At 47.5% G+C, this 18,814-nt stretch overlaps 7 protein-coding genes across 7 annotated transcripts; 4 read left to right on the top strand and 3 right to left on the bottom strand.

Annotated features, from left to right (window-relative positions):
* Window positions 1-42: 42 nt before the first annotated feature.
* On the bottom strand, window positions 43-2,831 carry BT62DRAFT_975344 (mitochondrial Rho GTPase). The gene is made up of 15 exons (XM_043189186.1): window positions 2,720-2,831; window positions 2,608-2,666; window positions 2,477-2,558; window positions 2,280-2,422; window positions 2,125-2,226; window positions 1,953-2,072; window positions 1,806-1,907; window positions 1,522-1,751; window positions 1,382-1,466; window positions 1,188-1,336; window positions 843-1,140; window positions 654-785; window positions 528-599; window positions 346-470; window positions 43-293 (listed from the first exon to the last, which is right to left on the bottom strand). The coding sequence occupies exons 1-15, from the start codon at window positions 2,754-2,756 to the stop codon at window positions 95-97; spliced, it is 1,935 nt and encodes a 644-aa protein (XP_043034343.1). The 5' UTR covers window positions 2,757-2,831; the 3' UTR covers window positions 43-94.
* A 384-nt stretch (window positions 2,832-3,215) lies between these two features.
* BT62DRAFT_909714 (uncharacterized protein) lies at window positions 3,216-4,740 on the top strand (the record flags this gene model as incomplete). Its single annotated transcript, XM_043183758.1, has 3 exons — window positions 3,216-3,323; window positions 3,380-4,567; window positions 4,621-4,740. The coding sequence occupies 3 exons, from the start codon at window positions 3,216-3,218 to the stop codon at window positions 4,738-4,740; spliced, it is 1,416 nt and encodes a 471-aa protein (XP_043034344.1).
* Window positions 4,741-6,820: 2,080 nt separating this feature from the next.
* On the bottom strand, window positions 6,821-10,812 carry BT62DRAFT_982963 (ras GEF; the record flags this gene model as incomplete). The annotated part of the gene is made up of 7 exons (XM_043189735.1): window positions 6,821-6,944; window positions 6,998-7,118; window positions 7,170-7,295; window positions 7,348-7,471; window positions 7,526-7,618; window positions 7,670-10,333; window positions 10,384-10,812. 7 exons carry the CDS (start codon window positions 10,810-10,812, stop codon window positions 6,821-6,823), a joined length of 3,681 nt encoding a protein of 1,226 aa, XP_043034345.1.
* A 1,712-nt stretch (window positions 10,813-12,524) lies between these two features.
* Window positions 12,525-14,554, top strand: BT62DRAFT_563947 (uncharacterized protein). Its single transcript, XM_043181412.1, has 4 exons — window positions 12,525-12,697; window positions 12,760-12,823; window positions 12,880-13,799; window positions 13,859-14,554. Exons 2-4 carry the CDS (start codon window positions 12,772-12,774, stop codon window positions 14,462-14,464), a joined length of 1,578 nt encoding a protein of 525 aa, XP_043034346.1. The 5' UTR covers window positions 12,525-12,697; window positions 12,760-12,771; the 3' UTR covers window positions 14,465-14,554.
* BT62DRAFT_563983 (uncharacterized protein) lies at window positions 14,302-15,140 on the top strand. Its single transcript, XM_043181413.1, has 2 exons — window positions 14,302-14,845; window positions 14,900-15,140. Exons 1-2 carry the CDS (start codon window positions 14,587-14,589, stop codon window positions 15,046-15,048), a joined length of 408 nt encoding a protein of 135 aa, XP_043034347.1. The 5' UTR covers window positions 14,302-14,586; the 3' UTR covers window positions 15,049-15,140.
* Window positions 15,141-15,596: 456 nt separating this feature from the next.
* Window positions 15,597-17,644, top strand: BT62DRAFT_937628 (uncharacterized protein). Its single transcript, XM_043187363.1, has 15 exons — window positions 15,597-15,750; window positions 15,804-15,981; window positions 16,044-16,063; window positions 16,122-16,180; window positions 16,230-16,391; window positions 16,446-16,461; window positions 16,515-16,637; window positions 16,687-16,793; window positions 16,847-16,855; window positions 16,908-16,955; window positions 17,011-17,068; window positions 17,116-17,176; window positions 17,226-17,283; window positions 17,346-17,356; window positions 17,410-17,644. The coding sequence occupies exons 2-15, from the start codon at window positions 15,917-15,919 to the stop codon at window positions 17,561-17,563; spliced, it is 951 nt and encodes a 316-aa protein (XP_043034348.1). The 5' UTR covers window positions 15,597-15,750; window positions 15,804-15,916; the 3' UTR covers window positions 17,564-17,644.
* Window positions 17,645-17,934: 290 nt separating this feature from the next.
* BT62DRAFT_923722 (peptidyl-prolyl cis-trans isomerase) lies at window positions 17,935-18,531 on the bottom strand (the record flags this gene model as incomplete). The annotated part of the gene is made up of 6 exons (XM_043184545.1): window positions 17,935-18,024; window positions 18,076-18,131; window positions 18,190-18,248; window positions 18,301-18,367; window positions 18,423-18,480; window positions 18,529-18,531. The coding sequence occupies 6 exons, from the start codon at window positions 18,529-18,531 to the stop codon at window positions 17,935-17,937; spliced, it is 333 nt and encodes a 110-aa protein (XP_043034349.1).
* Between the last annotated feature and the right edge of the window lie 283 nt (window positions 18,532-18,814).

The raw sequence follows: 18,814 nt of genomic DNA on the forward strand, positions 1-18,814 counted from the left end.
CACGTGTTTGCCATGACTCAGGAATGCGTTCTCTCTCCTTCTGACACTCGTACTGAGCAATTAAATCTTTATTAGACAATTAATTATATATCTCTCAGCTCCCCCGTCTACCCAGCAACCAAGTTGCCCAGTGTGTCGCCCACTGAGGAAACCCAGCTGGGCGAAGAAGATTCCGATACATCATCACCAGACCTGCCGTACATCCACCTAGCAAGGCGGTGAACGTAACAATCATTCTTAGCCTCGCAGTTGACGACAGCGCACGGTCAGCGCCCCCTGGAATCGATTTATACCTGAGGATGATGATCAGTATGATATCGGATGTTATGTGTGAAATATACGCACGGATTCATGGCAATACCGCACACGGCATGGTACACGTCCGCGATCTGGCCGGTTTTGACACTGACAGAAACGGGTACTTGAAGTCCCAGTCGTCTGCAATACACGTCTGGTTGGACTTCATGTCGCTGTAAATGTGTGCATCAGAGCTGGTTGCGTCACGGGCAGAATATTCTATTGTGTACCTGTTGGGCCAAATCCAGGTCAGATTTTGTGGCTACAAATAAAGTTGGTATATGGTCAAGACTGTACTGTTGCTATGTGGTAACAATTAGTACGCGACAGAAAATCGGGCAGCCACGACTACACACCCGAAGATTGCTGATATACGAAAACGAATTTGTGTCGCTTGAATCATGGACATAGACAATAACATCTACCAAATCTGTTTTCTTTGAATTCCGAAGCGTTTCCGCCTCATATTTGGAACCAAACTCCTGCAACTGACGTACAGTTAAAACATTGAAGAAACGGAAACACGAGGACAAACACGAGCTTACCACAAGGTATTTCTCCGATCCGTCAATATCAACTGCATTGACTACACTAATAGGCTTTGTTGTCGGTTCGTAGGTTTCACGAAATGGTTTCCCAATGAATGCCCTCAGCAACGAAGTCTTTCCACAGCCTGCGGCACCACAAAGAAAACACAGGAAGACATTTCTCAAAACTTTTCCTTTCCGCCGATCAATTTTTCGTGCCCGGGTTATCTGCAAGGCACTTGTACGTGGTTCATCAGGATAGCCGAGGTAAGCAAGGTATGCCAATGTTGTTTTATGGTCGAGAAGGGTTGTCATGCTACCTATCGTTATTGCGAATCATCACATTTCGCGATGAAAGCTCACCTCCATTGAGCCAGCCAACCTTGCAGAGTGACAGCACCGGTATCATCAGTAAGAGTGGTGTCTGGAAATCTCTGTGTTGCCCATGGATTACCCGGTGTTGTACTGAATACGGCTTCCAATTCAGACGATTTGAGAGCGCCATCTTGATCCTAATGATAGTCAGCACGAATAGAGACGAGTATCATTGCATTTACCTTGTCACACGTTTCAAAGAGGTCAGTAAGAAACTGATAGCCCAACGGACTCAGTTCGACAGAACAGTCCGGAGAAACATCAAACCTAGAGTAATGGTGGTCAAGCTTCTTACAGTTGCAGGAACGGCAACAGGACACACTTGGGTGACAGGAAAGCTTCTGTGAGACGAAGGTCTTCTGCGTACCCAAACTTTCGGAGCACTGTCCACGTTGTTTCGAGTCGACCACGCTGAATGAATATCGTATGCAGATACAGAAAACCGTCTTCAGTGAGGCCTCCATCACGGACACCACCTTCAGCGTGTTCCCGAACCATCTCCCTTATTCCTTCTAATTCTTGAAGTTGCAGGGGTGCGTCGAAACATTTCCGCTGTCCGAATCACGCCATGAAAACAACCTCTAGGACATTCGGATACGTTCGCACCTGGAATTCGTTGAGCTCTGCAGGATCCAAAATTCCATCTTTGTCTGTATCACACAGTTTGAATATTCGCCTGAGAGCTTTGACGCAGGCGGGTTTTAGGACCTATTGAGCGATAAGAAACATTCACACAAACACATAGACGCGTACGTGATCTCTAGAATCGTAGAGAGGAGCCGTGGGATGAAGAACAGCCTTCTGAGCAAAGTAGAAGACCTCAGATACGTTCAATGGCATCTTGGCCGAACATTCCACGCATGTCTCTACTTCCTAGTTCACTTGGGTCAGAAGAGAACGCGATGCAATGCATACAAACATGCACCTTGAATTCATTCATAATGGGAATGATTTCGTCCTCTAAAGCCTCATTCGTCACCTCACCACCGCGCAAATCAATTTTGTTGCCGACCAAAATGACAGGAACCTTTGCATGGTCATGAAACTTGATAAACAGGATTAGAAACGTATTGTCCTCACATTTACACCGAGCTGTCGAAAATGAGGCAGCCAATAGGTCGGTATTCGATCGAAGGAGTTGGGGTTGTCAATAGAGTATACAACACAAATAACATGTGCCTTTCGTATTTCTGCCTCGAGATGTGACCGATCCTGTGGCCCAGCTAACAATGCAGAGTTAATGTGACAATTCTCCGTCTGTAGAACAAGCATCGCACCTCCCGAATCAACAATATACGTAGTTACATTTTCCGGGGTAACCTCTGGAGGTATTGTCACCTCCGGAACGATATGTTGAACCTATGTACCCTTTTAGTTGTAATCTGCAGAAGAATGTCGACATCCATACATGCGCCACATATGACTCTTTTATAAGAGAGGTCACTATAGTGCTCTTTCCGACGCCCTCTGCATAGTTGTCACGGTTAGACTGTGGCTTCAGGGCAGAAATGAAAACATACCATCGCCGACGAGAAGTATTCTGACATCTCGTCGCATGTCGAGGTGTGCGTCAACGACGGATGCGGGACGGAAGAGATGAGTGTATCAATTATCGTGCGTTGTATGCCGGCCTGGAACGCGCTGTCGGGAAAGACTCCTATTTGGGACATCTGGGGAAGGGTCTGGCCTTGCCCGATTTGATCAACAATAAATTACCAAATTTGTACGGCTACCCGATTGGATATAAGCCTCATCTTGGCTCTCACCAGCTTTACCACTGTAAAGAAAATATTCAAAAAGGTTCCGGAGAAATTCAAAGAAATGAGCAAAGCCAGGCTGTCCTTCAATGTACTACTACTCTTTCGACGATGGTCTGGCACGGCATTTTCCGAGCTAAAGTACTCCTGTTTCGATATCATCTCATCAACCCTGCATTCTCATGAGTTTAATTTGGGCGGCCTTAGGTTCATTTGTTAACTGACCATCACTTCTAACCATCCTTTAGGCGTCGTTGCAATGCCGTTACTCGAATTACCCAACGACATTCTTATTTCTATCCTCCAAGAGCTCGAACTCTCCGGGCTCTCTGTTGTATCGAGAACATGTAAGGCACTGGAAGCGCTGGTCAGTTATATTCTTTATTCATAGACTGTCTGTTTTTAATGAAAACTTTCTTCTAGGTTAATAATTTTGGTTGGGCAGATTATCGTCGCAGACATCCAAGGCATTCCCACAGTCTTGCCTCTGCTCAGTCTCTGTGGACTTCCAAATTTCACGTTCGTTACGACACGCTGGCAGACCGTTCATGGAAGCACTCGAGGTGCAAGACAGACTTCGTCGCACGACCCCTCTCGCACCCTTGGAAAGGAAAGCTACAACCTGTCCTCGCCATTAATGATTCCCGGCTCGTCGTTGGTTCTGGAACCACGATATACTTCTACATTTTCGTCGCATCAACTAGTGACGAAGTGCCATCCGTCGAATTCGAGAGAGCGGTTGTCTTGAATGGCCGTGGTGACCAGAGACGCGACATCACGGCGATGACATTCATCAGCGGATTGAATGAGACGTTGCTTGTCGGTTTTCAGAACGGAGAGATAGAAGAGGTCGTATTCGAGGACAACACTGTGAAGCTATTCTCCCATGTCTTGTCAGATTTGCATTTCGGGGCCTTGGTTGAACACCTTTCCTATGACAACAATATGCTTCTATCCCTGTCTTCCGATGGTTTAGCCGCTCTAACGAACCTTTCGGTGACGCCTTGCACTTCTTTCGGCGTAGAACTACAGAGACGAAGTTGGGTGTCTCATTTATGCATGCAGTCGTCTACCCCCTATGCAGCATATGGCACTTCCTCGGCCACTCCTTTAGCCATTCACTCCATTACAAATGGAGGCCTAACCCAGACGCCTACCGTCGTCCTGGGTATGAAGGGTACATCCACCACGACACCGTCGTCGGCTGTCTATGGCATTTGCCGTGCTCCCGTAGCCGCTCCATGGGGCTCCTCTCCTGAGATCATAGTTTCCGGATGGTATGATGGACAAGTTCGGTGCTACGACCTCCGATCGGCACTTAGAGGTCCTACCATCTCAGGATCACATTCCCCCCTGCTGCCCGTCTTGCAACTTTCCGATCCATTACAGTACGAGCCTATTTATTCCGTCTCATGTGGTGGTGGTTTTTCTAGCCACGTCGCAGCAGGCTCGGCACGCCATAGCGTCGTGTCATTCTGGGATATTAGATCCCCTGCGAAGGGATGGAGTGTCCATGCCCCGGGTAATGATTCATCCCCCGTCTACGATATAATTTTGGAAAGCTCTCGGCTTTTCGGTGCTACGCAGAGCCGACCGTTCGTTTTCGACTTTGTAAGTCACCTGCTTGGTACCTGGAGTAGTTACTAAAACTGCCGCTTCTTAAGGGGCCCGGTGTGTCTTCAAGGACCTACCCTCAGATTCCTCGTCTCGAACGGGATGGCCTCAAGAAAGGAAAAAAATTTGGATACTATGTCACTCAATACATCCACAGACCATCAGCGTAGGGCCAGGAATTTGTCCGTTTTTCCTAGAGGTATGGATTTTGAAGGGACGGGACTACCTGAGACGGGATAGAGTGGCGGCCTCTTCAGTGACGAGTAGAACGAGATATTTTCACTTAGACGACAAGCATCGCATAATATTGGCACGACTTTTCGACATACCCTGCAGCATACAAAGCCGCAGCGTCCATCAAGGTTGTGTCAGAGAGGAAATTGTGCGTGATCTAGATACACGGTGTTTTCACCCTTTCTGCCTTTGAGCTACGCGGTCCCCTAGCTCAGGGAACATGGATCTTCTACAAACGCTTTTATCTGACTTCGACATCCGGTGCCTCTCCCTCGGAGGATCAAGAATAGCAGAGTTTGGTTCTGGAATGAGTGTTCCTACTGGGACACAATAACGACAGACGTACTTCAGGACTCTTACCGTGCAACTCAGTAAATGAAGAGAGCTGTCAGGTAATTGATGCGAGGAGATTCCCCCTTCGGCGAATCGCTGAGGAATTTGACTGCACTTTAGCCACGGTGTCTGCACAATAGGCCACCATTCATTCTACGTCTCGGCAGAAATGTCTTTCCTTTATGGCGCTAATACTACTGACAGATCAATCCTTTAAGGTGGATAGTACGGAGCGCGGAAACCTCTATTTCTGAAGAGAATCTTGCACCGGATTGGCGCGTCATTCAAAAGGCTCTTATCAGTGTCAAACATGAGAATAGAATGTCGTAAAAGAACGATACCACTTAGAGATTCGGGCACGACCTGCCACCGATTTTCTCATTTTTGCTAGCGCTGACACACGGAGACGTTCCCTCTCATTTTTCTGGTGGCAAAGTCATTCATAACACACAGAACTCGATTTCCATCCCTAGAGTCAAGTATTTGTGCAGTTGCGCGGAGGATACACATTACCGTGGCAAGAATAAGTGTCACGTTATCTTTCCTTTGATACAATGGAAGTGAATGCTTGTGAATCCTTCCGTAGACGACGCCTTACATTCTTACGAGAAGGTAAGATTTAGGGGGGGAATTGGTTTGCGCCGTGCAAAGGCTTCAGGGGGAAAGGGGTGGTCAAGGATGGTTTGGGAGTGGGACTATCGAGAAGAGCAGTCTGAACATTCTCTGATCCGTTGAAGGAGGAAGCGAGGAATATTTTTCTTCTGTATGGACCATCATCTGGAAAATGGGGGTAGCAGCCTTGCGATTCTACTAGGAGCCGGACAGACACCCGATTCCCCGTCAGGGTATACAAAAATGGCTTCACCAGTCCTACAATTAACACACCCAATAACAATACCAATACCATATACGACTGGGGTCTGCTACGTGAACGACTTCATCGCGCGCAAGCAGCTGGGGCTCGCGACGTTGGAGCTTCAGCAGCTGACTCTGGCTTGTAGAAGTCCCAGATTCGCCTCTGCATTTTCAGACTCATGGATGCTGGCAGATACCATCGACAACGTGGTACCTGGGGCGGGTGGGATGATGTGAACATTAATATATCGATCCAAGCCTGCTACACTGTAAATAGACAAGCAATTTGATGGGCCAATCTAATCAACGACCTCAACATAAAAATAAACTTAACAAGAAACGAAGACATCTGAGCTTAAGACATCTGTTTGACTTCTTCAAGCTGGAGGGACCCGGCGTGAGTTGCGACCCATGCAACTTGTGGGCCCGCGTAGTGATAAGGACTATGCCACGACGGAACTCGCCGGCCGCTAGAAAGGAAGGTTATGTAAATACGAAGTATTCAATCTTTGCTTTTCAATGACATGCATTACGCCGAAGATGGCCTAGGATGAATGAGAACATCCATCTGTCTCTAGATCTGTTGCTGCCCTATGAGATAGCGACTGAAAGCATGCCCTTCTCCGTAAAGCAGGAGGAAAATGTACAACGGAACAACTTCTCCCATTACAAACACGAGGGGAAAGTATACAGCAATAATAAAATGCCAGTTAAATGCAATGAATGTGGTGATATACATAGTAAAAACAGATGGATGATAACAGAACGAAAATCCCGCATACAATGAATGGGAAAAATAAACCAAGACAAAACAACAACAATGCACTGTTAAGGTGTGACGATGGTCGGTTGTGTGAAAATTTTCGAAGGGGGCTGGGAGCGCCAATTAAAAATATGGCGCAAATCTCCAGACGGGGTCGTATCTGCCGGCTCTTTTGGTTCGACCAGCAAACTAGTAATATAATGAATATCAACTTGCACAATAAGGTACAGAGAGGAACAGACCTCCGACGATACAGATCCTGCAAGTCTCCATGATGCCGTGAATTCTCAAAGACATAATTAAGATATGCCTGGACTTCCGGTATTGCCTTGAGATTATATGGTGATTGGAACCGTTGCATATCTAGGAAAGAAGCTCAGTAAGGTCCTTGACCGCATGAAAATCGAGACGAACCTTGCACAATTCTGGCTAGTTTATGATACTTATTGAAATTAAGAAGTTTTTTGTCGGCGTTCAACGGGAATACCCGATGTGATGGATTCCCTTCACGACAGAAGGTCACATCAGTTAAGTACAAACCTTAACACAATTCCGTTAAGCGGAAGAAACACGTATGACAAGTCAAGCGCACCAAGAAAAGGCACAGCAGGCGGTGCGGTATTCCGTAGCTTCGTCCGATACTCGTGGTAATTGCGCCCATGGTCGGCCAGACGACGCATAGCTTCTAATTGAAGTCTATTCTTTTGAGGTAGGCCCTGTATAGTGACAGTGTGAACATCAGATCATTTGATTAGAAGACAGAAACAGACCATCCATGTTTGACGTAGCCGAGATATTGTTGATGAGTCGAACGCGGCCAACATCGAGCGAGAGGTGCTGTAATTATGAAGTGAACTACAGCGCTGTAGAGAGACTGTCAAGGATCAGAAAAGGAAAATTGCAAAGTGACTTACATCGGCTACTTTGATGAAGAATTTGACGAGAGCTGTTCGCTTCTTTATATCATGTTCGTTCAGAATACTCTCGGCGACCCATCCCGTAATGACCGTGCTGAGAGACGTCAGCGCCCTCACGTTAACAGGATGCTTAGCGCCTTCCTGTCCGCTCTCGAGAATTTCTTCTGGCTGAATGGCACAATACAGGGCGCACTCCATAATCGTGAGCTGTCGCGCAAGCTCCAGTGGATGGAAATCAGTGATAGATATCGACGTAAAGTTCTTCGCACGTAGGGCCGCCATAAGAGTCTTCGTCATAGTAGGCCGAGGGATTTCAGACGCTAAGACAATGGTCGGAGGATTTATCGACATTCCGGGATCACGCACGCGGTCGCCTCCCTTGGGACTTATGGTCAGGTCTTTGGTGGTCGAACGAACATCCAAGAGCTCCAAGATGCGTTCAGCTGGCTTCTGGAAGGTACTACGCAATGTCATTTCGACGAACTGTACAAGCTCTGGAATTGCCGAATCATCTGCGCCGGTACGCCAATATAATTCTACCCAGCTCTTGATAAAATTTGACACGCGCATCCGAATGGGCAATATTTTCCGCTGGTGCCAGAGCTGCAGGTCTTGTTCAGATATGCCGTTAGGTGGTTCAAGTGTATATCGTTTGACCAGAGCATGGGTGAGTTCGACAGGGGTGCAGAACAATCGGAAAGTAAGGAAGAAAATGGCGGAAAATGCAGCGTCAACGATACTGTCGTGAGGTGTCATCCTCTCGACTAAAACGTCAAGAGTTGCACCAATTAGATGTCCATCGCTGTTGTACGCGACGTCATCAAGTGCATAGTCATGACTTGGCAACCATCCAATAGGACTAGGAGAAAGTTCCGGAATTGCTTGAAACGCCTCCGAAGGTAGCACAGGCAAATCGCCATTGATCATCTTATCTTCCACCGACCGACGAGGCAGAGTGTGCACGCTGCCCTCCCATGCCGTTTCATCTTCATCTGTCCCGATAAAGGATGATGGCGAACCAATATCATGTTCGACAGGTGATTGAGAAACGATGATAGGAGATAGATATTTAGAACCGTCAGGCGTCGTCAAATTTGTAACTCCTGAGAAGATCGAAGACGACTTCGATATGGCACTGCTACTTTCAGATCCTGAAGACTCGTCTCCTAGCAGGCCATTCTGTAACGGGCGGTCATCGTCATCCGTTTGATGTCCATTTAATTCGACCATACTAATTGATTTGGAGACCTGATGCTCTCCAGATTCGCCTGGCTTGAATAGTTGAGGAACAGGTGCTTCTAACGTCAGCACTTGAAGAATAAACGGCCTTTCACCCAACGATCGGCTAAGACATAATTTGACGGCTGCGACACAATCCGTGCCGGCTTTCAACGCTCCTGTCGCCGACTGCAAAAGGGTTCGTTTCTCCTCCTCATCAGTCATAGAGGAAGGTAGTGGCATATTCAGCAGTCGAACAGACTCCGCCAAAGAGCTCGTCACACGGTATAACCCATCCTTTGCAGACTTGAGTTGAACGATCCTGTTATTAGGAGCAGGGTGCGATAGAACAGCTTCGACGATCGTCAGGAGCTTGCATACCATCTCCACTATTTCTCGCACGAGATCATACATATGTCCCGTACTTGACGCATGAGACGAACGGGAATATGAATGAGCATGTCCAATAAAAGCAGCAATGGTGGAGAGATAGTGGTCGTGAGTAAATCGCAAGGCTTCCATGACTTGTGACGTTGTGCAAGGACCAGAAGGAAAGGGTGGCAGCGGAGGTGTAGTGGATGACTCCAACGACGAATATGAGGAGGAGGAAGAGGAGGTGCTGATGGCGGGCTTGTGTCGACGAAGAGCGCGTGGTGGTACTATCGGCAGGTTCTCCTGGCGCGTCTCGGAGTCCAGTGACCGACTGGGTAGCACAGGAATAGGATAATCGGAATAGTCGAGATTTGGCCGACTGCGCAGCTCACTCATACTCTTCGCACGAAGAGAGTGAGTTGGCGACATGGGAGCATCGCGTGGATATGGGCGAGATGTCGGTGAAATTGGATGCGATTCCTTACCATCGCAGGGATTGTACAGCACATTTCGGTAATTCCACGCTTGTCCTTCAATGTCTACAGATGCGGAGGATGAACTGGATGAGTGTCGACGCTCGGGAAGCTCGACTCCACACTGCACGGCGACAGCAAGGAATCTGCGGACATGGGCAAATACTTGTCCGCCTAATCGCAGCATTGCATCGACTTCGAACTCATGCGTCTCGTCGTGTACGTATCTTTCAGAAGCCCGCTTTGCCTGCGCAACAAGTGAGGCAAGAACCGCGAGAATACCTCGGCGTTCCTGAGCTAAGACAGGAAATTGCTGCAGGATGGGACCGTCACGGAGTAAGGTGTCCGTGGCAGAGAATATGGAACGTACACATGAAATGATGCATGCTGTGGACGGTTGAAAGTGATTAATGCGGTTGGCGCGAACGGCATTTTGAAGGAGAGATAGTCCATGAAGTAATGGAACCATCAGTGGGGGACAGTATGAGTCGATGTCTGGCCCTAATGCCTCTTGTAGGGAATGTGGATGATGCAGTGTAGAGGGTGACCAAGACTTGGCGGAGGCAGGCGATTTAGTGTGTATGTGTGTTTGCGAACGCTACATGCGAGGATTCAGCACTGTGATCATGTAGTGAGATGCACGCTCACCACCGGAATTTCGGTTACATCTTCTGCTTCCTCGTCTCCATCTGTGCTTGAGTTGACATAGTTGCTGGGAAACCATCCTCGCCTTCCTTCTAACTCGCCATCCCACCATCCACTAGCATCGCGATTAAGCACATGTATAACTTGTCCAGCCCTGAATGAGAGGCAAGTCGCGCTTTGGTGTTGAGGACTGTAGTCATGCATGGCGAGGACGTAATCCGACATGGGCCCCAACGTCTCGTCCAGGTCAAGACTCGCAGAACGTAAAGGGGAGTTGTGAGGAGCATACGTAACCTCTGAGACGGAAAGGGACGATGAGGAAGCATTTGTGGAGGAGGATGTCGGAGAAACAAGAGACAGGGTGGATGATGATGAAGCGTTTGAGCTACTACGCGCTCTGTTCCCGAAGCTGGGACCAAGAGGAGATAGCATTGGCTGAGAACTTGATGGATTCCGCGAGCCAGAAGAGGATCCTGCTACAGACGACACGGACGTGTCTATCCAAAGATGAGACTGAAACTTGGACATATTGTTGTGAAAATGAGTGTCAGGGATCGAGCGATGTAGTTCCTGGAATAATATAGGGCAAAACCAGGGTGATCAGGGTGCACGCGCCAAGAAGGTGCCAGAACAAGATAAAACATACCGAGACCCGTAACACGATATTGAATGGATGCAATCCGATCCTAGAGTCGCTCCGCAAGACAAGAGATGTAGGTAGTTGGTACTGTGCAAAAGGCACAGTCGACCGTTGGCTGATTGATCAGGGACGGTAGGAATGTGTAGTTGGGCGCAGCAGCGCAGCGAGACCGTCTCGCTAATCGAGCAAGAGGTCGGAAAATGGCGCGTAGGATAGGCCAGCCGAAATTTAGACACCGCGAGATATATGATGCGGTTGAAATGGAGCAGAAGAGAATACGAGATACAAAATGAATTTACTGATAATCCCAGACGAAGGAACGAAGAAAAGTGAAAAATAGCGGGTAAGGACGGTACTGGGAGCGGGAGTGAGTGGACCAAGGGAGAGGCAGGTGGCTGTACGACGGCAAGATGGGAAGGTGGCAGAAATGAACTCCCAACAGGACCGACAGAATTCAACTTGCCATAACATTTCCAAATTTAGATGCACCTCCCACAAATTTCAAATTGGGTACTCCAAGGTGCATGTCCGCCATCACCGGTCAAAATCTTCCATCTTTAACTTCGCAGACCGTAGTACTGCAGACCCATACAGAACTTGCACCTTCACAAGCAGGCAACTTTCAGCTGTACCTGCACTCATTTCGAAGGTGATTTTCCAGGTACCTAACAGAGAACAAGGACCGCGCTTCTCAAGTTCCAACATATGGATGTCGTATGACCAGCTGATTCAAACCGGTCTCTTTATGTACATAGCCAGAACGTTGGAGACACGGATCACTGCCCTAACAAACATTGGCAAGGATACGAATACATACCCTCGTTTCCTTCAACTGTCAAATCAGTAGTGAAATGAGCACTTGCGCATAGAATTTTGTAGATTTTGCCGAAAAAAAAGAAAAAGAAAAGAGGTAGCTCGCACCCACGATGATCATCCTGTCAAAGTTGTTCAATTACTTGTGTCATGCCGTAAACATGCACTCCGAGGACTCGCGGGGATGTACAGTCTTGTATGTATAAATTGCATGCATGTATTCAACGGAGAATGCTCAGTGTATTTCGGTCCTCCGGATTCTCATGCGTCCAAGACGTCCAGTCACTCGTGTCCTGATAGGCAAGTCTGATTCCAATAGGCTCCCGAATAAGTTGGTTGTGCTGCCGGTCTTGTTTCTAGATGAATAGTTTTTCGGACGTTGTCTGCCTCTCCCATAGATTCATCCTTCAGGATCGACCACCCCGCGTTTGCCTCAAGGTATACCGGGGTTCTGCAGCTTATTTAAGCAGCCGAAGGACCATGGATATGATGAATGTTGGAACGTTGACCCCCAAGTAACGCCGGTACCAATTTCTATGCGTCCCATTGATTGGTTGAAACGTTTATCAACATCAGATGCTTTGATATTATGTCGTCCGTCCATATGCTGGTCTCTCTCGTCTTTTCAAATGTCGTGTGTGCGAAATTATATATGATATTCTTTCGGTGCCGTCACGCATGGTGTGGCCAATGATAAGGGATTTTCCCAAGGATTCTCTTGGGGTCTTCTCTTTCTGCGACCTAGGGAAAACAGAATTGCCGGTATGCTAAAATGCCTATCAAGAAACAGCGCTTTGCCGCGAGGATGCAAAAATTAAATGTGTCGGCTTTATCGGTGCCGTGAAGCAGTAGCGGAAATTGCCGGTATTCGAGTTCAGCCACAGGGCGGAGTCCGAATCTGAACCTTGTTCTGAAAAACTGTGCAGCTCCCCGGAAGAATGCAGGCGACCGCTGCAATTCCTTTTTTTTCTTCTCTTCCTCATCCGCCAGGTAGATAAGAATTGCTTATTTGTCTAACGATTTTGTTTGATTCTCATGACTTGCAGCCGCGGACCATGACATCAAACGACGCTATCTGGCTCTTCTACCCCCCCAGCAAATAATCGAAATATGTTTAACCCTTGAATTCCATGTCCCTCTCTATGTCAAGAGTTCAGTCTGGCCGGCTGACATCAATGCTGCCATTGCAACGATAGAAGGTCGACCGTCATCAAATGGAACACCTGAGGGTGACCCAAAGAACGACGATCTACCGCTGATGGACTCATTAGAGTATCCTACAGAGGCTGACGAACCACCAGAAAAAGAATACCAAGAGCACGAAGACAATTCAGAAGATGACTCGCCTTCTGCAGAGGAATCAAAGACCCATGAAAGGCATCCGTCACCGACACCGGTGCCGGAATCAAAAACGGCAACGTCAGTGACAACAACGACAATGGCAACGTCGGCAGTGGTGTCGCAAAGTCCCAAACCAGCTGCAACAGTGGTACCCACACCGATAGTGCGGCCAGCAGCATATCCACATCAGCCGTATGGTTACCACGCCTACCCTCATGCCTCTTACTATCCGCAACATGCTTGGCCCTATCCTCATATTCCTTACCCACCGCCTCCGCCTGCACAGGTACCCAGTGCTTACCATCAACCCCCCGTGACCCCAGCGTATTCCCAGACATCATACCAAAATACGCCCCCACCGCCGTCGTCCGAACCTACCCAGACAGTGTTGGAAGATAACCTTCCAAGTTACGAGGACATGATCGTGGAAGCTCTCGTTGATGCGAACGATTCAGACGGTATTGCCCCCAAGGACGTGTATGCATGGATGGCTGCACATTATCCGGTCCAGGCCAACTTTCGACCTTCTGCGAGCCAGGCTTTGCAGAAAGCCTATCGAAGGGGTAGGTTCAAGAAGAGCAGTAGTGGGAAATACCGACTCAATCCTGAGTACAAGGGCAATAATGTAAGTTTATTCTCCTATGTCTAGAGCCTGGCGTCACCTAGATTGTTCAACTGGTTTAGACTATTTCCCGTCGTCCTACGCGTCGCCCGCAAACGGTTAACAGTGCGCCTACATCAAATTCCTCCAGTCAACCGCGTTCATCGCCGTTCACTCATGCTCCTTTGATAAAAAATGGTACAAAAGGCGCCACCGCATCCCAGCGAACGCCATACTCTGCAGGATATTCTGCGCCGTTCACGCCATCTGTGGTCAATCGTGCCGCAGTTGCATCGACAGTGGACACTTCAACAGGAGACATCGGTGACGCATATGCAGCTGCACAGCACATCCTCAAAACGATCAACTTTGGTGAAAGCTTATTAGGCCTGTCAAAGAAATTCCAAGATACCGCAGCGCCAGTTACATCGGTAGCTGCCCCTGCAGGTGAAGCGATTACAATGAATGACGAAGATGATGATGACATGGAGTGGGAAGCAGGCATTCGCGCCCACTTACAAGCACAATTGGCATTACTGGCCGCTCAACTCGCGGAATATGCACAAGAGTCACATCACGGTAATAGTGGCGTGGATACAGGTCAGCAACTTCCTCCGTCATCGGACACTGCCATGCCTGTGGATGACGAGGACGATGATGAAGACATGGATGAGGTTATAATTCCGTAATATTATTCGCGCACCACTTTTTCATCTACTGAGTAACTGTATCGATTAGATCAATTCCGGAGCTTTTTGTGCATAACGTGTGATACATCTTGACACTCCACCACAGCTTTGTCAACTTCGTCATGACCGAAGAGTCGACGCAATCAGCCAATGCCGAGTTTGCGGCCTTCCACAATCGGCTACAAGAGTTGGAAGATATGCTCCCGGGACATATTCAACAATGCAAAGAGCATGTAAAGTTCATAGATTCTCCTAAAGAGGAATGCAATTGGCATGCCAAGGACAAGGACGAGAAGATGAAGGAGTTTAAAGAAACTTTGACCACCGTTTCGAAGGTAGTCGAAACGGCCCAAGACGAACATAGAAATCGAAAGGTTCTGTGTGCGTATACATTTTCTTCCCACCACACATAGCACCCGTGTTGACGTCTATCAGGCAAGAGCGACACCGAAGCTGTTCTGCAAGAAATACATGCTATGCATGAGGTGCAAATAAAAACTCTTAACGTCTATTCGGGATGGCAAGTTTTCGATTTAACTGTGAATATTGGCCCAGGCCTACTTATTTCGAAACCAATTTCGTAGAGCATCGACGTATGCTTAGGAATATATAACGGCGGGCCATACTCTGTCCGTGGTAGTCAAAGTCTATTTCGCGATCAAACAGAAGACGGGACTTCACACAGAGCTCTGGGCCTCCGTGCATTAGCTTTAAAACGTACGGTGAAGGAAGGACATCAAGTTCCCCTGCCAATCAGTAGATAATTCCCTAGATTTGAGAACGTCGACTACGCAGGATGATCGCGAATCGTACGGAGCGATCTATGTGGAATGCCGAGGAAAGTCCAGACTCCTCCCTAACCCGGATGGAGATGGAACACTGGAGGCCTTTGAGCGTAGCGACGGTATAAGTCAAGTAAGCCAGCTTCGTAGCAGATGATGACCCGCACTGGTATCCTCCTTCTAGCCTCGGCTCGTCTTTTCTCGTATTTTTTTTTTCGTTGAAATGATATGACTATCTGTTGGTCTTTTTCCTTTTGATAAATTAATGAACTCATTTTCCGTTGAACCTGAGATATTCTGGACCACAATTAGAAGTAAACCAGTGTCGTAGGGTTTCATTGTTTCCCTGCAGTTCGGGATCTGTCCTCATAGGACGGCCTACTCGACGGAAAGGTGTCGAATGGTTTTCTGTCATCATATATCACTCCTTGCCCTCTTTCCATTGGTCGCATACACGTCGAAGCGCGGCCCCCGGCGTGCCCATGTTTTGAGTCAAGGCGATCAGTACGACCCTGCGCTGCGCCATAATGCTACAGATGCTGAGATTCATATCTTAGCCCACACGCCGGCCTGACAAGGGCGGGCCATCTTAGTTGCCTATATCTCTGCTGTTTATGTACCGACTCTTCTTCTCCCAACGGTTCAACTTCAAGTTCCCTTCTTACTCAGAATGCCCAACTGGACAATTCCATTGACGTACGAGGCGGTGCTTACGGTCCTGAATGCAATTCAAGTGTATGTCAGATCCACTTCCTTCAGTACAAGAATACACTGAGGACGTTGTTTCTCTCCATTAGTGGACGACGAGTGATCGTGGGCTCGTATATCTGATTATGGGAACGTTGACCTTTACTTATATCTACCGGCGCCTATAGCCGTATATGCTCTTCAGGTCTATGAATGGCTGATATGCTGGAGAGATGAAGTCGAACTAGTATGTATACCACTCAATGGCGAAAACATTATTCTGACATCTCAGGCAGATATGGTCATCCTCGTGGAATTCTATGAGGATACTATTCACGTTATGTAGATATTTTCCGCTCTTGTTCTATCCATTCTATCTGTGGGCATGGATCCCGGTGCATAGCAAAGAACTTTGTGAAAAACTAATATCTCCATTGTACGGATTTTGCACAGTTTTTGTACGTGTACATTGCGCTTCTAGTCGATCACAAGCTTACACTTATATTCCGTAGCAATTATCAGCTCAAGGTAAATTCGCATAGTCTATAAGTCGGTTTCCAAGGTCTTGACTGCTATCAAAGCAGTGGTCCTGATACGATCTCATGCTTTCAGCGGCCAATACCTGTGCATCCTGATACTCTTATGCACGTGTTGGATCGGATTGGCGGGCGCGGATATATGGATGTTTTTCACTCAATTCATTCGTGAGTTAAAAATGTCCCTGTTCGGGACCATGCGCTGACTACATTTAAGTCGTCGACCTTACATTTTCCATCACCGGAAACCGGTCAAGTTGTTTTGGCAACGACAGACATTCCGAAGCCTCATACGACAGCGGGCTATTCGTGACCCCGGTCGGCGTACGTATCCTAGTTCCATATCGCCAGTATTGTTGCTGACAGCTCTCACGCAGATTGTTATGGTGAGGCAGTGTCTAAACGACCAATGCTTGAAATGACTATAACGCAATGCAGATGGTCTCTTTCGGTTTTGACACATTGATGATAGTACTTTGTATCGTGGTATGCATCTTCGTATTCTCCTCAGCTTTCAACTGAATTCTTACTCTTATTGCAGCATTACCTACGCACACGGAGTGCCCAAGGGCCATTAGGGAAAGCCTTCTTGAAACAAGGTATTTCGGATCGTAAAATATGATTGTTCATGCTCATTCGTCTCTAGGCATTGGAGCGTTTGTGGTCATATCATCCTTGAATTTCTTCACGGCAATGTCTTTTTTTGGGCACGTTATATCCTTCCCCTCTCAAACTTGTATTCACTTTTTGCTCTAGCCGATCTTCGTGGACTGGAATAACGCTTCCTTTGACTCTCGTAGTGTCAGATATAATGGTAAGTCTAGCTTTTGTCATACGTAGATATTGTAGCCTAATCATATCGTTGAAATTTGGAAGGCATGCCGATTGCAAGTCCTGTCCTTCTCATCTACTCGCCACCTTCACTGATAACCGTGTATAGAATACTCTCCTTACGTCGAAGGGTTAGCCCGACGGAAAGCTTCGAGCTGCAGGAACAGTCGCGTTTTGTTAGTGAAGCATTTGACCGACTAAATGAACGAGACTCGGGGCCTTCTCGTTGTATTTGGGCCCAGCGTGAAGCAGATGTCTTATAATATTGTAAAAATGACGCTCACACTAAACATAGCTTTGGACTTGTGTACGCTCGTGAGTCCAAGTAGAACACAAATGAAAACCGATGGAGATACCCTTGACGGAAGCAACTTGGAGTGATATCATATATCACAGGTACGTTATTTAATACGTTCGGGCTATCTTGAACACCGGGCACAGTGCAATTTGTATAAGCCGGTCGCTTACTACTTCGCGACACTTGCGTTGATTATCGATAACGGTTCTAGATTGCCAAAACGTTCGGAACACAAAAACAATATATCAAAGCAGCCATGAGAAATGCGAGTGGTACAGAACAATACAAGAGATATGCCTTCAATATTCCAACAATCATGTTAACCCCATTGGACATTTACGCAGGTTCGATCTTTAACAGCTCCATTTCAAACTTGAGTGTCGCATTTGGCGGTATTATTGGCGGCACGCCCGCCGGTCCGTAGGCCTGGTTAACGACGAGTTAGTCAAAGAGAGATAATAGATTGCAAAGACCAACGAATTCGGGGGGAGCAGTGAGGAGAGCCTTTTCTCCTAATGACATCTTCGGAACACCTGCGAACGCCACAAGATCCAAGTCAATATCGATGAATTCCAATCAGAACGTACAGACCTTCATCCCAACCCGCTATAACCACACCTACACCGATCTTCACCCTGAATGGATGTCCGCTACAGTTCTACAATCAACACTTGACCACAGAGCGACGCTACAAGAGCCTACCGGTCATGACTCGAGTCGAATTTGGATCCATCTGTCAGCGTACCAATGTAGTGGATGCTGACGGTGTCTGTAGCGGTCGATAAGTAAGGTCATAGCTTAACATAACTTGGGCAAGTACTTACCGCCTGGTTTTGGATACGTCTTACCGTCTCCAGGAATGAGCGTTATGATTGACAGACTCTAGGAACAAGTCAGCACGGCGAGGAGGGAAAAGTGGGGGACACCAACCATGGTGTAATGGACGCTACGAAGTCAAGAGGGAGCGCTATAAAAGCGATGGAAATCAAATTTGATTATATAGATCCATGGGTCTCGTGATCGCAGTATTTGGGCCGACCAAGTCCCAGAATACAGTAATGCAGAAATTTGTTATCGATGTCTGCGATGGGAGGTGATAACATTTTCAAGTTGACAGCTACGCGTAATTCCTATCAGCATATGATGCATTTGGACCGTAGACAATGCCTTCTGTATACATCTCTTTTAGGTATATCATCCTCTCTAAAATAAGGTG

Source organism: Guyanagaster necrorhizus, assembly GCF_019112545.1.
Source record: "Guyanagaster necrorhizus MCA 3950 unplaced genomic scaffold BT62scaffold_44, whole genome shotgun sequence".
NCBI classification, from domain to species: Eukaryota; Fungi; Basidiomycota; class Agaricomycetes; order Agaricales; family Physalacriaceae; genus Guyanagaster; species Guyanagaster necrorhizus.

Coding starts and splice junctions, on each gene's coding strand:
- BT62DRAFT_563947 (XM_043181412.1), top strand. CDS start 12,772: ATGCAGGCGACCGCTGCAATTCCTTTTTTTTCTTCTCTTCCTCATCCG. Junction 12,824..12,879: donor TTCTCTTCCTCATCCGCCAG/GTAGATAAGAAT, acceptor CATGACTTGCAG/CCGCGGACCATGACATCAAA. Junction 13,800..13,858: donor CTGAGTACAAGGGCAATAAT/GTAAGTTTATTC, acceptor CAACTGGTTTAG/ACTATTTCCCGTCGTCCTAC.
- BT62DRAFT_937628 (XM_043187363.1), top strand. CDS start 15,917: ATGCCCAACTGGACAATTCCATTGACGTACGAGGCGGTGCTTACGGTC. Junction 16,064..16,121: donor TGGACGACGAGTGATCGTGG/GCTCGTATATCT, acceptor CGGCGCCTATAG/CCGTATATGCTCTTCAGGTC. Junction 16,956..17,010: donor TGATAGTACTTTGTATCGTG/GTATGCATCTTC, acceptor CTCTTATTGCAG/CATTACCTACGCACACGGAG.
- BT62DRAFT_975344 (XM_043189186.1), bottom strand. CDS start 2,756: ATGCGACGAGATGTCAGAATACTTCTCGTCGGCGATG. Junction 1,337..1,381: donor TCTTTGAAACGTGTGACAAG/GTAAATGCAATG, acceptor GACTATCATTAG/GATCAAGATGGCGCTCTCAA. Junction 600..653: donor CGTATATCAGCAATCTTCGG/GTGTGTAGTCGT, acceptor GTTACCACATAG/CAACAGTACAGTCTTGACCA.
- BT62DRAFT_563983 (XM_043181413.1), top strand. CDS start 14,587: ATGACCGAAGAGTCGACGCAATCAGCCAATGCCGAGTTTGCGGCCTTC. Junction 14,846..14,899: donor TAGAAATCGAAAGGTTCTGT/GTGCGTATACAT, acceptor GACGTCTATCAG/GCAAGAGCGACACCGAAGCT.